The 18,617-nt window shown below is 33.7% G+C and overlaps 1 protein-coding gene across 12 annotated transcripts in view; it reads left to right on the top strand.

Moving 5' to 3' along the window:
* The window catches only part of LOC117323851, a 32,574-nt gene extending 30,107 nt beyond the window's left edge, over window positions 1–2,467 (top strand). For all 12 annotated transcript variants that reach the window (XM_033879350.1, XM_033879349.1, XM_033879351.1 and 9 more), the window contains one exon: window positions 1,678–2,467. In XM_033879350.1, the coding sequence (XP_033735241.1) occupies window positions 1,678–1,727 (50 nt within the window). In that variant the 3' untranslated portion in view covers window positions 1,728–2,467. The remainder of the gene's footprint in view (window positions 1–1,677) is intronic.
* The last annotated feature ends 16,150 nt before the right edge of the window (window positions 2,468–18,617 follow it).

An 18,617-nucleotide genomic window follows, 5' to 3' on the forward strand; every position in this document is an offset into this window, starting at 1 on the left:
AAACAAATATCGGTAACTCCGTCAGTTTTATGTCTCTGAGGTTGTGTCTTTACATGTATCATTAATTACTTCAGTATAGTATGTAGTGTTTAATCATTACCAGTTTACTTATAACTGTTATGGTAATCAATTTTGTGTCATGTGTCCTTACAGGGAATTCGTGTATGTCATGTCATTTACATTAATCATACTAGCAATGATTCTCGCTAGCTTTACATTGGTGATTGGTCGCTTTGTCTCTGTTTACCTACCTCTATCAACAGTGAACTGATTTTTATGAACAAAGGTTTTCTTTTATTTTGCCATTTGAGAGATGCCAGGGCTCTGAGCCCTCGACTGTGAGTTTTCCCTTTATTTACCGATATCGTTAAGTTTAGTTTAGGTTCTTGCATTGTTCTGATTTTTATCAATTTTACAATGCCCCTGTAACAGATACGCAGTGCCTTACATTTGGACGTCCCACCCATCTGCTTTACACGAACAATACATACTCCATGGATTATCAATGTTTCACGAGCAAAGTTCATAACGAGTTCAAGCGCGTGTCGAATGATACACAATGCTAAAGGAATGCTACAACAAATAATTGATGTAGGAGAACTCAAATACAAATTAAAATGTATCCATACACTTACCAGACATACCTCACCTTAATTAGCACAGTTTATATATATATATACACACGTACTCATCCTCGTGTTATGCATATTAACTTTCAGTTGGATTGAGGAAGTCCTTCGGGGCTAACGGGCGTTGGCTTGGTGTCCCGGGGGAAGCGTTAATCCCCGCCCCCACATGGGTGTGATACTTACAACTATATCCTACATTTTCAGCGGTATTTGAAAAAATAAAAAGGAAATTTGATGTGTGCTTATCCTAACCTACGACCCACGTGTTTGTGCACAGACTGTTAATGTGTGTTTAATGAATATTATTGTTTTAGCTTGGTTTATGACGTGTGAACAACTTGTTCTCACAGGATATATGATAGCATGGCATAGACGCAAGCATGCTACTGAGTGTATTTTACCGAACGTTACTGAATGTTTTATGTTACTGAATATACTGAATGTTACTGAATGTATTATGTTACTAAATATACTGAATGTTACTGAATGTACTGAATGTTACTGATTGTTACTTATCGTTATTGTGATGTTGCTTAAAATTATGACAGATGTTACTTATATAAGTGTGTGGCATGTTTTAAAAGAAAGTGCAAGCATATATATCGTAAGTCTTTATAACCACCTGTCGCTTGGTAACTACCAGAGAAATATCGCAGAATGATGCTTTGATTTTGCATGTCACTCCGTTATACAGAGTGTGTTTTGTTGAATTGATTCCAAGAATTAAAAGATCGTGTAATCATGTACTAGTGATGCACGCTGATACACGTGTCATTATATTGTTAAAATCAATTATGAAAACTAGCATAATTAGTTCTGTAAATTTGTATTTCTTAATTAAAGTATACCAAAGTCATGACTAAAATTAAGTAAACGGTTACACGTCATGTTTCTGTTCCGCGTTTTCCATAAAAACCCTGCAAATGTTTGATACTTAAATTGCGTGTCAGGTTTTCTTTAATTCAAACAAAATAAGAAACAATTGTCTAAATAATGTGACCATGTGAGTTATTTGATGTTTAAAGCTTATTATATTTGTTTCTTTCAGTGGCATCCCGTTTTCGCCTGAAGGCCAGACAGGTCGGGCTTGGTTACTAAGATGTTTACAAGCGTCGTGGTCACTAGTATGTTGACAAGTGGCTGGAATACAGAGATGTTATCAAGCGTCTGTGATACTGTGACATGGACTTTATTTAATTGTGATAACGTTTATACACAAACGAGACTTGTGACAGCATTAGCTGGAAAGTACATGTGTAAACATTTCAAAATTATTATGCTTATTTCAGTTAATTTATATTTCAAATAGATTAAATTTTTAAGGGAACGTACGGTCTATTTTGCTATATCCCGGTCTTACTTTTTTCGATATTTATTCGCGTAGTTATGTTCTTATCAAATTCTTATGCTGAACACGATGATAATTACTGATAATTAAAAAAATGACTACTAGTAACCTAATTCTGCTGTACAGTCTAAGGACTTGTATCAGCATTCAGCCTCATTGGTCTCTTTATTGTCACCAGTATGTTTGTAAATAGGTTTATAAAAGTCAAAATTGTCTACAACATGGTCATAAGTAAAAGGTATGATGTATTTACTAAAGGTAGACAACTCTAGACACTGTTCGCCCACTCGTTGAAGTATTACTTTAATCCGTCCATATGGTTTTAAACCAAGAGTCACAAAAATTGTTTGTAATGAACATTGTATTACTTTGTTATTGTACATTAATTCATTAATGTTTAAATTAAGTCTAGGCATTAAGACGTTGTATTTTACCTATTCGAAATTTTAACGCAAATGTTTGAAATGTAATTAAAATATTTTCACATGAATATTTCTTTGCTTTATTTTCATTGTAAATTTCAATTGGCAACTGCTAAGCAATAATGGAATAAAAATTGGGCTACAAACATCGCTTCAATATATGGGATAGTATTCCCCACAATGCGGTAAGTTAACATAATTCACCTGATAATCAACATATAGTCACACATACTTGTTAATTTGCAAAATACGCGCCACCTGCTGATGTTTTCAGGTAATTACACTGCATGACCTAATGCTCCCTCGTGTTATTAACAAGGCATGTTTATGGTTATATAAACAAACAATAGTATATTAGTTATAGTATGCATATTGTATACCAATATACTAATGATATAATAATTAACATTTATGAAGACAGATACAAATGATAGCTAAATGTCAGAAAGACACATTTTGTTTACTTCTTCCAAAATGTCCAAACAGGTGAAGCTGTTTAAATTCAATCTGTTTAGAAGTCATTTATGAACAAAAATTATTTTGTCATGTTTTAACCGGGATATTGTCAAATGGGTCGCTGAAAAAGGAAAACACGTCAATACCAGTTATATGTAAGCACAGTCACATTCTCGATTTTCGCTCGGAATGTCATCGTACATAGATGTTTCAGTATCTCACATATATAAACTGCCATAAGTAGGCCTATTATATTATCTGTATTGATGTACAGTAATTAACTTAGTCTAGCAGCAAGTTATGCAATTGTGAAAACTTCAGTAAAATTGAAAAAAATTCAAACGATCAAATGATTAATAAAAGTTACATCATATATAAACAACACAATGCGTATAAGAGCTGATATAATCTGATTTGCAAGTGATATTCCGTGTATTAACCACACAGTTTATTTTGTTAACGACGGGACAAAAATACAAATCCATATTTACAACAAATGACTAGTAAAACAATGAATACTGACATGAAAATGAAAATGTAATTATGAATTGTCAAAACGAGAGCAAAACGCGAACGAAATATAGATTTTCATGGAGACCATTGAAAAGTTATACTATGATCAGGTGTTACGGGGGGTAAGCATCCCTACAAGCAAATCTAAATCACATCCGGGTTATCTAACATCTTCAATATGAGAACTAGGATGGAGACAACGAACCTTTCAAAGGCATAAAACAACCATCAAACATATCTGATGTCATATCGGGCAAGGAATTTTTTTTTTCAACGACACCATGATTTCGACCAAAATACTACCCCGTGGTCTTCAACATCCTGCATCTTTTGAAGCCCTTTATCGTTTGTTTTCCCTTCAGTAGCCGTAATCTGACAAGGAATGGTGATAATGGGAATAGTTCCTTGAATATCAAGTTAAATTGGTCATGTAAACACCATAGGAGATTGATGCAGGGATATTACTATCTAAAAAATGGAAATATAACTATTGGAACTTGAAATCATATAGCTTATTTGTAATCTATTCTTGTTGGTTACGTTGTAAGTAAAGATCGTGGAAAACGGTTGATGTTGAATGGTCTCTAGTTTCCCCGATTTCATGTTCTGCAGAGCACATCCGATCGACATGGTCAATTAGTTTTTTTTTTTATATTTAAAGATATACAGTATACCCAAAGGTGAAAGGAATTCACATTCTCTGTAACCTGTTCTAATAAGCTTTCGATATCATCATTTGGTTAAATGTAGATTGTGTACAGGTACAAAATCTTGCTTTTTAACTGAAATATTTTTTTCAGGAATGGATGTTTAAGACAGACTGATCCAAAATCATTCAACTAATCCGGACTCTAAATTTCTTTAAACCCATAACATGGTTGTACAATATCATAATGCGACTGTAACCATCAATGATGTTAAAGGCCTGGTTGAGTAACTAGCATACGGGGTATATCATAATAATGCCATATTAAGAGATAAGATTTTGATAGGGCCAAAAGTCAATATAGAAAACAAACAGAGTTACACTTAAAAATATGAAAACGGGGCCGAGACAAATTAACCAAAAACATTCTGGGACATTCTTAATAAAATTGATGGTACTTGCATGGGACAGAAATTAGATCAAAATATCGATGAATTATGTAAACTATATCTAAATAAGGGAGGTAACTCTGATGAATGTTTTGACAACGACCTTATACTTTTGAATGGGGAAATTAAGGATTTAGAAATAAGTAAAGTGATATTTGCGATAGTACGAGCGTTAGAATAAGGCTTAGGATTAGATGGAATACTGAATGAATATTCGAGAAAAAAAAACACAGTTGAATTATTTAAGCCATATTATTATTATTATAAAGTTATTCAATATTGTATTTAATAGGCTACAGGGATTCTTGATTCTTGGAATATAGGTGCTATTAAACTCATATATAAAGGCAAATGGGATCCAAATGATTTAGATAATTACAGGATAATAAGTTTAGTATCATCCAAATTATATAACGGGGAAAATGCTATTTGTAATTTATATGCGAATATAATGCTAAAAATGGAAATAATATATCTGAAATGATTTTGAAGAATTTCTTACAAAAAAAAGTTAACTGTTTACAATCAGTACAACATTTGAGTGAAAGCATTTATGAATGTATTTAAAGATGTCTATGCAGATGATACCATTATTATATCTGAATCGACAGAAAGACTTCAATCTGCTCTAATGCATTTGAAATATATTAAGATAATCGGAAGTTTGATGTAAACACCAATAAGGCCAAACTGGTTTTATTTTCAAAAAGAAAATATTGAGTATAACATCTATTCAAAACATTTAATGAAGAGATTTAGATACTAGAATAGAATCATTTTCATATCTCGGTGTCTTAATAAGTTACAACGGGGGTTATTTTAAAGCCAAAAAATCGATCGAGAGATTCCCTTTATATTGAGTATAAATTGAAAACGTGTAATAATCTGTCCTGTAATATGTATAGCTTAAAGTTTAATTTTCAAATAAATGGAACAACGGAAGTCAAATGGATAAAGAATGCTAATGATATATTTACAGAAACTAGCTTAAATTTCACTTGGGATTTTCAAGACATATGTAGATTTAATAGAAATTTGAATATTATTGTCAAAGATTGCAAGATCAGTCTATTAATATGGTTTAACGATATAAAGAGTTCCTCCAGAGGACGTACCTATTCTATTTTCAAAACAATTTTTAACATAAAAAAATCCCTTTAAAGCTAAAGTCAATAGAAAGACAAGCTATAGTTAAGTTTAGAACGTTAAAATGCATTTACCAATAGAAACAGAAAGATAGATAAGGATTCTAAAAGAAAATAGAACTTGCAAGCTTTGTTCTGGTGAAATTGGCGATGAATGTCATAATAATTTCAAATGCGAACATGTAACTGTTAAACAATTTACATAGTAGACAAAAATGTATTCCTAATTATTACAGTAACTATCCTAATATCAACAAAATACCAGGCCCTTTTACTTATATGCAATGTTAAAGTTTTGTCAAACGTGAGCAATACTTTGGAAAAATTAGAGGCATTACTAAACATACAAAACATCATAAGAACAAAGAATTGCATTAGTTATAAATTACTAAAACAGCATTAGAACAATGATTTACCTTAGATATACATTACTAAAACAACATTAAAACAAAGACTTACCTCAGATATACATTACTAAAACAACATAAAACAAAGAATTACCTGAGATATACATTACTAAAACAACATTAAAACAAAGACTTACCTCAGATATACATTACTAAAACAACATTAAAACAAAGACTTACCTTAGATATACATTACTAAAACAACATTAAAACAAAGACTTACCTTAGATATACATTACTCAAGTAACATTAGAACAAAGAATTACCTCAGATATACATTACTAAAACAACATTAAAACAAAGAGTTACCTCAGATATACATTACTAAAACAACATTAAAACAAAGAGTTACCTTAGATATACATTACTAAAACAACATTAAAACAAAGACTTACCTCAGATATACATTACTAAAACAACATTAAAACAAAGAGTTACCTCAGATATACATTACTAAAACAACATTAAAACAAAGAGTTACCTTTGATATATGTACATTACTAAAACAACATTAAAACAAAGAGTTACCTGAGATATACATTACTAAAACAACATTAAAACAAAGAGTTACCTTTGATATATGTACATTACTAAAACAACATTAAAACAAAGAATTACCTCAGATATACATTACTAAAACAACATTAAAACAAAGACTTACCTCAGATATACATTACTAAAACAACATTAAAACAAAGAATTACCTCAGATATACATTACTAAAACAACATTAAAACAAAGACTTACCTCAGATATACATTACTCCAGTAACATTAGAACAAAGAGTTACCTTTGATATACATTACTAACACAACATTAAAACAAAGAATTACCTCAGATATACATTACTAAAACAACATTAAAACAAAGAGTTACCTTTGATATATGTACATTACTAAAACAACATTAAAACAAAGAGTTACCTGAGATATACATTACTAAAACAACATTTAAACAAAGAGTTACCTTTGATATATGTACATTACTAAAACAACATTAAAACAAAGAATTACCTCAGATATACATTACTAAAACAACATTAAAACAAAGACTTACCTCAGATATACATTACTAAAACAACATTAAAGCAAAGAATTACCTCAGATATACATTACTAAAACAACATTAAAACAAAGAATTACCTCAGATATACATTACTAAAACAACATTAAAACAAAGACTTACCTCAGATATACATTACTAAAACAATATTAAAACAAAGAGTTACCTGAGATATACATTACTAAAACAACATTAAAACAAAGAATTACCTCAGATATACATTACTAAAACAACATTAAAACAAAGAATTACCTGAGATATACATTACTAAAACAACATTAAAACAAAGAATTACCTGAGATATACATTACTAAAACAACATTAAAACAAAGAATTACCTGAGATATACATTACTAAAACAACATTAAAACAAAGAGTTACCTGAGATATACATTACTAAAACAACATTAAAACAAAGAATTACCTCAGATATACATTACTAAAACAACATTAAAACAAAGACTTACCTTAGATATACATTACTAAAACAACATTAAAACAAAGACTTACCTTAGATATACATTACTAAAACAACATTAAAACAAAGACTTACCTTAGATATACATTACTCCAGTAACATTAAAACAAAGAGTTACCTTTGATATACATTACTAACACAACATTAAAACAAAGAATTACCTGAGATATACATTACTAAAACAACATTAAAACAAAGACTTACCTTAGATATACATTACTAAAACAACATTAAAACAAAGAGTTACCTTAGATATATATTACTCAAGTAACATTAGAACAAAGAATTACCTCAGATATACATTACTAAAACAACATTAAAACAAAGAATTACCTCAGATATACATTACTAAAACAACATTAAAACAAAGACTTACCTTAGATATACATTACTAAAACAACATTAAAACAAAGACTTACCTTAGATATATGTACATTACTAAAACAACATTAAAACAAAGAATTACCTCAGATATACATTACTAAAACAACATTAAAACAAAGAGTTACCTTTGATATATGTACATTACTAAAACAACATTAAAACAAAGAATTACCTCAGATATACATTACTAAAACAACATTAAAACAAAGACTTACCTCAGATATACATTATCAAAACAACATTAAAACAAAGAGTTACCTTAGATATATATTACTCAAGTAATATTAGAACAAAGAATTACCTCGGATATACATTATTAAAACAACATTAGAACAAAGAACTACCCGAGGTATACATTAATTGTAAATTATGACCTCTTGTTGCGTACATGAGTGCGCCTTAGATGAATTAATACATTTTTAAATCTTGGCAAAAAGATTGCTGTAGTTATGAAAGGTTGTTGTTGTTGCTATACAAGGATGTTGTCGTTGTTGTTATAAAAGGTTGTTGTTGTTGTTTGGAGGCATGTCGATAACATTATATCTCTAAAGCAGGAATGAACCCAAACAAACTACCAAAGTATAATCAAAAGCAACAAAATTAGGGTAGGTAAAATTCAGCAACTAAAAAAGAAAGAAATATAGCTTCTTCATCTGTTGTTTTATAACAATTCAATATTTTTCTGCAACACTGAATTTGATTGTATGCAAATATCTAGTCTGTATGATCAGTTAAATTAATTTTGACTCTCCTGTATCGTTTATCGTACCCTGCCTGTCACGTTTTAATTTATTTGAAAAGCGACACGGTGCTTTACCGGTGAAGCCCGCCATGTAGACTAGGTCACATCTTTGTAATGTCTTGTTCTAAAACAACGGAGAATACCGACATTATTTTTTACTATAAATCGATAAAGTCAAGGAAATCGTATCGATTGAAAAATGTCAACATTACAGATAGGTGAAGATAGTATGTTACTTCCTAGAAAAGGAAAATCAACAGTTGTGAAACATCACGCTTATCATACAGTAAGTTGTAAGCTCTCCAAACTGGTAACGTTGTAAGTATTGTTAAAGAGACAGTAATACAGGAGTATCGAGGTATAAGGAGTTGATGTTGAAGAGACAAGTTATACAGGATTATCGAGGTATAAGGAGTTGATGTTGAGGAGACACGTTATACAGGAATATCGAGGGATAAGGAGTTGATGTTGAAGAGACAAGTTATACAGGAATATCGAGGTATGAGGAGTTGATGTTGAAGAGACAAGGTATACAGGATTATCGAGGTATAAGGAGGTGATGTTGAAGAGACAAGTTGAACAGGATTATCGAGGTATAAGGAGTTGATGTTGAGTTGACAAGTTATACAGGATTATCGAGGTATAAGGAGTTGATGTTGAAGAGACAAGTTATACAGGATTATCGAGGTATAAGGAGTTGATGTTGAAGAGACAAGTTATACAGGATTATCGAGGTATAAGGAGTTGATGTTGAAGAGACAAGTTATACAGGATTATCGAGGTATAAGGAGTTGATGTTGAAGAGACAGTTATACAGGATTATCGAGGTATAAGGAGTTGATGTTGAAGACAAGTTATACAGGATTATCGAGGTATAAGGAGTTGATGTTGAAGACAGGTTATACAGGATTATCGAGGTATAAGGAGTTGATGTTGAAGAGACAAGTTATACAGGATTATCGAGGTATAAGGAGTTGATGTTGAAGAGACAGTTATACAGGATTATCGAGGTTGAAGGAGTTGATGTTGAAGAGACAAGTTAATACAGGATTATCGAGGTATAAGGAGTTGATGTTGAAGAGACAAGTTATACAGGATTATCGAGGTATAAGGAGTTGATGTTGAAGAGACAAGTTATACAGGATTATCGAGGTATAAGGAGTTGATGTTGAAGAGACAAGTTATACAGGATTATCGAGGTTGAAGGAGTTGATGTTGAAGAGACTAGTTATACAGGATTATCGAGGTATAAGGAGTTGATGCTGAAGAGACAAGTTATACAGGATTATCGAGGTATAAGGAGTTGATGTTGAAGAGACAGTTATACAGGATTATCGAGGTATAAGGAGTTGATGTTGAAGAGACAAGTTATATAGGATTATCGAGGTATAAGGAGTTGATGTTGAAGAGACAGTTATACAGGATTATCGAGGTATAAGGAGTTGATGTTGAAGACAAGTTATACAGGATTATCGAGGTATAAGGAGTTGATGTTGAAGAGACAAGTTATACAAGATTATCGAGGTATAAGGAGTTGATGTTGAAGAGACAAGTTATACAGGATTATCGAGGGATAAGGAGTTGATGTTGAAGAGACAGTTATACAGGATTATCGAGGTATAAGGAGTTGATGTTGAAGAGACAGTAATACAGGATTATCGAGGTATAAGGAGTTGATGTTGAAGAGACAAGTTATACAGGATTATCGAGGTATAAGGAGTTGATGTTGAGACAGGTTATACAGGATTATCGAGGTATAAGGAGTGTGATTGAGACAAGGTTATACAGGATTATCGAGGTAATAAGGATTTGAATGTTGAAGAGGAGACAAGCTACACAGGATTAAAACGAGTTAATAAGGAGTTGATGTTGAACAGGATTATCGAGGTTTAAGGAGTTGATGTTGAAGAGACAGTAATACAGGATTATCGAGGTATAAGGAGTTGATGTTGAGTTGACAAGTTATACAGGATTATCGAGGTATAAGGAGTTGATGTTGAAGAGACAAGTTATACAGGATTATCGAGGTATAAGGAGTTGATGTTGAAGAGACAAGTTATACAGGATTATCGAGGTATAAGGAGTTGATGTTGAAGAGACAAGTTATACAGGATTATCGAGGTATAAGGAGTTGATGTTGAAGAGACAAGTTATACAGGATTATCGAGGTATAAGGAGTTGATGTTGAGGTGACAAGTTATACAGGATTATCGAGGTATGAGGAGTTGATGTTGAGTTGACAAGTTATACAGGATTATCGAGGTATAAGGAGTTGATGTTGTTTTTTCTTTTCTTTTCAAGCTCTGTAAGCTACATTCCCTGATGAATTTGAATCAACACACATGTTAAAGTTATGTAAACTACATTCACTAATGATTTGAATCAACACACATGTTAAAGTTATGTAAACAACATTCACTAAACACTTTGAATCAACACACATGTTAAAGTTATGTAAACAACATTCACTAAACACTTTGAATCAACACACATGTTAAAGTTATGTAAACAACATTCACTAAACACTTTAAATCAACACACATGTTAAAGTTATGTAAACAACATTCACTAATACTTGGAATCAACACACATGTTAAAGCTATGTTAACTATATTCACTAATGAATTTGAATCAACACACATGTTAAAGTTATATATATATATTTTTTTTTTTGACTGTTAAAATTTTTATTGCCACAGAACATTAACGATTGGACTGCTGCCAGGGAGTTGATGTTGAAGAGACAAGTTATACAGGATTATCGAGATATAAGGAGTTGATGTGAAGAGACAAGTTATACAGGATTATCGAGATATAAGGAGTTGATGTTGAAGACAGGTTATACAGGATTATCGAGGTATAAGGAGTTGATGTTGAAGACAGGTTATACAGGATTATCGAGGTATAAGGAGTTGATGTTGAAGAGGAGACAAGCTACACAGGATTAACGAGGTATAAGGAGTTGATGTTGAAGAGACAAGTTGAACAGGATTATCGAGATATAAGGAGGTGATGTTGAAGAGACAAGGTATACAGGATTATCGAGGTATAAGGAGTTGATGTTGAAGAGACAAGTTGAACAGGATTATCGAGGTATAAGGAGTTGATGTTGAAGAGACAAGTTGAACAGGATTATCGAGATATAAGGAGGTGATGTTGAAGAGACAAGGTATACAGGATTATCGAGGTATAAGGAGTTGATGTTGAGTTGACAAGTTATACAGGATTATCGAGGTATAAGGAGTTGATGTTGAAGAGACAAGTTGAACAGGATTATCGAGGTATAAGGAGTTGATGTTGAAGAGACAAGTTATACAGGATTATCGAGGTATAAGGAGTTGATGTTGAAGAGACAAGTTGAACAGGATTATCGAGGTATAAGGAGTTGATGTTGAAGAGACAAGTTATACAGGATTATCGAGGTATGAGGAGTTGATGTTGAGCTGACAAGTTATACAGGACTATCGAGGTATAATGAGTTGATGTTGAGTTGACTAGTTCTACAGGATTATCGAGGTATAAGGAGTTGATGTTTTTTTTTTCTTTTCTTTTCAAGCTCTGTAAGCTACATTCCCTGATGAATTTGAATCAACACACATGTTAAAGTTATGTAAACTACATTCACTAATGAATTTGAATCAACACACATCTTAAAGTTATGTAAACAACATTCACTAAACACTTTGAATCAACACACATCTTAAAGTTATGTAAACAACATTCACTAAACACTTGGAATCAACACACATCTTAAAGTTATGTAAACAACATTCACTAAACACTTGGAATCAACACACATGTCAAAGTTATGTAAACAATATTAACTAAATACTTGGAATCAACACACATGTTAAAGCTATGTTAACTATATTCACTAATGAATTTGAATCAACACACATGTTAAAGTTATATATATATATTTTTTTTTTTGACTGTTAAAATTTTTTATTGCCACAGAACATTTAACGATTTGGACTGCTGCCAGGGAGTTGATGTTGAAGAGACAAGTTATACAGGATTATCGAGATATAAGGAGTTGATGTTGAAGAGACAAGTTATACAGGATTATCGAGATATAAGGAGTTGATGTTGAAGACAGGTTATACAGGATTATCGAGGTATAAGGAGTTGATGTTGAAGACAGGTTATACAGGATTATCGAGGTATAAGGAGTTGATGTTGAAGAGGAGACAAGCTACACAGGATTAACGAGGTATAAGGAGTGTATGTTGAAGAGACAAGTTATACAGGATTATCGAGTTATAAGGAGTGTATGTTGAAGAGACAAGTTATACAGGATATATCCGATGGACAAGGTCAATAATATTTTTGCTATTTAAAGATAGCATATCATCAATATATATACACATGTATAGGCGAAATTAAAAACTGTACAAGTTATCTGTTACCTAGCTGTATTGAAAAGCTGTTTAATATAATCAGTCTCGTATGAAAACACAAACAAGCCAGCCAATCTACTGTTATTGATGAATTATACATAATACTGGAAAGAACAATTTGTGTGTGAATACACAACCAGCAGGTGTAATATGAATATTGTGAAATAATAATTGTTTGAAAAACAAATCAATCTATGCATGGAGATGTAAATGACGAATAAGTGTCAAAATCAGTTAAACTAAGCTTTCAACGACACTAAGACTGTGATTCTGAATCCGAGTAGTTTGTTTCCATGACAATAGTCTTTTGGAAAAGTTTTCACCAAACCCAGCAAAGATGCTGTCGACCAGAAATTCAATCATTCTCACAATTTCCTCTCTGGTGTATTTCCAAGGGGACATTGCTCCAGGATAAAGTTAACAAATATGTACTTAAAACGCCGTTCGCATTTCGTGGAAAGTCTCGTCACAAGAGAATGAATGCAAATGGAAACGAAGGAAAAGTGAGAAGCTATGTAGAAACACAGACCACTGGGTATATCTCCGAACATCGGATAATCACCAATGATTCGACAAGTATGTTTTTGTGTTTCGTCCTATATACCTCATGTTGTATACCACTATATAATATCATGAATGTTATATCTATGTTAAAACATATATTTATGTCCATTTCCTGACTTTTCTTCTAGATGTTCACAACCATTCAATAATGTACAGCTTTCTAAGGTGTTGTTGTGTACAATCCTTTGATAAGCGTGTACATATAATTGTGTGTATATAATGTAAGGGAGGGACGTGTGTACACACAGACAAATATCGATTACACAGCAGTAAAACACCACGTGATACTAAACTACCTACATAAGCAAAAATAAATCGGCACACCTTTTTCACTTTTATTACTATCTAACGAAAACGTCAGATACTCTCGAAAATCAAGCAAACGTTGCACATAGAATGTCCAATGACAAGGGGTTCTATTTTTAGAAGATGACATATTGGTTGGCAAGGGTCTGGGTATATAAGCCATGCGCGGTGGCCAGACGGCGGAACCTTCTCGGCCTACGACCAAGGCCGCGCTTCTAGTCACTATTTCACGATGGTGGACTGGAAGTGGGTTTTGTCCAAGGTGCAAATCAACCCACTTTAGTGTCAAACGCTTACTTCGTAACCTCCAGGTTTTCGTACCTGGGGATCCGTTCCCGGTTTTTGGGCCCATGCCGTAGCGACCCCGCCATCCCTTTTAGGGCTATGGGGTAGGTGTGGATACCCAGAGACCACACGAGCTAGCCTACTGCGTCACTGGTCACGTAAACAGGACACGGAGTTTGGCTTGTGTGGTCTTGGGATTAGCGTCGAGATTTCCCCAGGTATTACAAAGGTGAGTTTGTGATTTAGTTAGCGGACAGTCGTTTGAAATATGAATGTATATTTACATCTTTAATATTGATTGTTTTCGGCTGTAGTCTATCGCTTCCTTATGGTATTTTGGTTTCTCAGGTTCTGACAACTGACAAAATAGTTTCGTACTAACAGTATTTACTGAATCCATGTACCATTGACCTAATGTACTCTCATCGGCTATTAGCAATGCATGTTTATGACCTTTGAAGCCTTAGAGTAGCTGACGTGTCATCAGTCCATTGTCAAAATAAGATTACAGTTAAAGTCTCTCACCGATACAGTAACCATTCATTACGTTAATGTTACTTACTATAACTATTGTCACATCTTTTCTAACTACTCAGGCACTGCATTTTTATAATCAGTCCATTTTCCCTACAAAGTCAATGATAGTAGGTTTTTATTTCCGGATGAATTCTTTGGTGGTTTCGTAATTTTGTGGACTAACTTATTTGTTTGTCATAGAACTAAAGGGAAAATATTGAAATTTCCATCATGTAGGTTAATTAACTTTCTTTCTGTAATACTATTTTAAACGACGGTCCGTTAATGTAGGGGTTACGTTGTAAGCGTTGTCACCAAGGAAGTTGACTTACATCCTGTGATGAAATCCATTTCCTGTCGACCATCGTGATGATACGTGGAGGGGCACAAGTGGAAAGGACACCTTTTGAGAACGTCTTGTATGGAAACTATACAATAAAATATATAATTCCTGTTTGATTTGTGTTACTTTACATACACACACTCGTTATTGAAGTTACAGGGATTCAACCAAATAGGTGACCTACGGGGGTGGTGAAAGCTATTGAGGGTGATGGTTTTAGATATTGAGGAACGGAGAGTTCAGCTATTGGGGGTGATGGTTTTAGATATTGAGGAACGGAGAGTTTTCCTATTGGGGTGATGGTTTTAGATATTGAGGAGCGGAGGGTTTAGCTATTGGGGGTGATGGTTTTAGATATTGAGGAGCGGAGAGTTTAGCTATTGGGGGTGATGGTTTTAGATATTGAGGAACGGAGAGTTTAGCTATTGGGGGATGATGGTTTTAGATATTGAGGAACGGAGAGTTTTCCTATTGGGGATGATGGTTTTAGATGTTGAGGAACGGAGAGTTTAGCTATTAGGGGATGACTGTTTAATCTATTGAGGAACGGAAAGTTTAGCTATTGGGGGTACGCGGTGATGGTTTAAGCTATTGAGTAACGGAGAGTTTAGCTATTGGGGGTGATGGTTTAAGATATTGAGGAACGGAGATTTTAGCTGTTGGGGGATGATGGTTTTAGATATTGAGGAACGGAGAGGTTAGCTATTGGGGGTGATGGTTTTAGATATTGAGCGGAGAGTTTAGCTATTTGGGGATGATGGTTTTAGCCATTGAGTGACGGAGAATTTAGATATTTGGGGTGATGGTTTTAGATATTGAGGGACGGAGTATTGAGGAATAGTTGGCTAAGCTATTGCGGGATGGTGGTTTAAGTTATTGAGGTTGTAAATGTACGAATTTTTACCTATTGAGTGATGGCGATTTGTGATTTAACTGTTCTAGTAGGGTGCATGATCTTAACTTCAGATTGAAAAAGTTTAAATGCAGTGTTGTTTTAAGATGGTTCGTCATTCTATTTACTACATGTAATTAGTTTTCTATTCTACTCGTAGGATTAGTTAACTTAGGTTACTTATAACTAATTCTTACGGTAGAGATAGTGGTTTACTGTAAGCTGTTAGTGCATTTTATTCAGATAATTGTGTTTTTACTAAGGGTTGCATACCAGAAGTCTGGGCTCTTGAATTGTAAAAACGTCAATACTGTCAAATGATATGTACGAGGGTTGATTGATATGTTGTGAGCCTCGTATTGAAGGAGGAACTCAAGGATGTTCTTTTTAAGTCCTACCATTCTCTCACTGTATAAGGACGTGTACCCAAGGACTGGTCTCATTTAGCTGGTTTATATCGACGATGTAGCACTTATAAGCGGCTATTGCAAAATGGGCAAAATCGGTTTGGGTTATGCTTATAGGGTGAAAGAGTCTGTCATTGCCGTGGCTGCTCATTCACGATTGCGGCTTTAAATTGATTGAGCATCCGCCATATCCAAAACTCAAAACAGCTATTTCAGGCAACCTAACCCTAATCCTAGCATGCTGTGGATGACTTTCTGAACAGCCAAGAAAAGAAGTTCTATAAAAGTGACATTGAGGCCCTTAAACACCGCTGGCAAAAGTGTATGGATAGTGAAGGGGATTATGGTGAAAAATAATACATGTCCGGTAAATTCAAATCCTTCAAAATGAGCCTCGCGACTTATCAATCAGCTCTCGTAGTATTAAAGAAATAAAAATGTTTAAATCTAACTTTCATTCGTTAAAATATCATATAAAGCTCCCCGGGAGCGGAATTTGTATGAACTCTCAAGCTAGCCCCTGAAAAGTGGAATTTTATAGAAGGAACTCTCAAGAGTTTTCATCTTGAATGCTCGCTCCTGAAAAACGTCTTTGCTATTTGAACATATGTTATTTTCTCTATGTGAACTATCACCCCATTCAAAAATAAAGGCACTTCTTAGATCTCAAGTTATGACGGCTTTCTTTCCACGATGGTTAATGTATGACAGTAGTATCTTGTGAACTATGTATGTCCAATACCAAGAAGACATAAACAGAGAATGAAATCGTGAGCTATTGAATTTCTGGTTAAGGTTCATGGCAATATCCCCCCAGCAGACTATTGGCATGTCCGTGGAAACAAACTTCTATTGACATATTTATTTCTATGTTCGCACGAGTTTTAATTAATCGAATTGTCTATCTGAATAGGTAAAATGACCTTGCTAAGCATGCTCCAGACCATTGCTACACAATACAGTAGAATATCGACTAATGATCAAGGTTACGTTCTTGCTTCGTTTGTACTTCACAAAACAAGAGGCGCAATAGGCCTCCATCACTCACTTGGATATATCAGTAATCATCAGAAAAGACTAGTACCCATTTAAAGAAGCACATATAACCTGTATTTCCCCTATTGGTCTCCAGCTCCAATAGCTTAAACACCATTTATGCAAAGTTTGTTTCCATTCTCCCAAGGAAACTTCTGACTAAATTTGGTCAGCATCCATCCAGCCGTTCATGACTAGAAGCGATTTAAAGGACTTGCCTCTATTTCCCTTACTGGGCCTCAACTCCCCGACCAACGAGTCATCGACTGTGAGAATTCCGTTTACATTCCCTTATGACAAGTGGCGATTTGAAAGACATATCTATATTTACCCTATTAGGCCTTACCCCTCCTGCCCCAGAGTCATCATTTATGCTAACTTTGTTCCCCTTCCACCAAGGATGCTTCGAACCAAATTTGGTAAAAATCCATGTAGCCGTTCATGAATAAAAGCGATTTAAAGAATGTTTCCCCCCCTTTTGGACCGACCCCACCCCCAAGTTGGCGGACACCGCGCCATGGCACAAGTTTAGTGTCCTTTGGTACCAGGTGAGCTAAAGATCCTAATAAAGCCGGTATTGAGTTGTCCAGACTAGTCGCTCTACCGACCATTATCAGAAATTCATTCAGTTAACTTGCTACAGTCGTACACTCAAATTGTGGATTTATGGCCAAAATGAAACATTTTTTTAAAATTATTAAACATATAGCAAGAGTTCTGCTGGCAAGGACTGGTCCAATGGAGTTCCCTCTATGCGTGTGCATTTTCTGGCTGTTAATTATATAATGCAAGCTTCACAATGCTACCCTCCTGAAAATTGTGTATTCCAGAAAAAATTTCTACATATCTAAAATCCCCAAAAGCCAAATGCCTCCATGATAAATGAGTGGCCACAGCAATGGGTCATGATTTTCAAGGTGATATGACCAACATTGAAATTGACCAATAGCCGATAGACCATCAGTAAGTACTTCTTTGATATGCTTGGTCTGGACACATACTGTTCACTTGAAAATATCATCACATTTTGCTTTTGCACTTAACCTGTTTTAAAAAAATAGCTATGTTGATAACAAATTTCTAATCAAATTGTGATGTTTGTTTTGATATTTTTAATGTTATCCTTGTTTTACTTTGGAAAAAACAAGAGAGATTTATAATTAAGTTTGTTTGTTTGTTTGTTTATGT

This window comes from Pecten maximus, chromosome 3, assembly GCF_902652985.1.
Source record: "Pecten maximus chromosome 3, xPecMax1.1, whole genome shotgun sequence".
Lineage (NCBI taxonomy): Eukaryota > Metazoa > Mollusca > Bivalvia > Pectinida > Pectinidae > Pecten > Pecten maximus.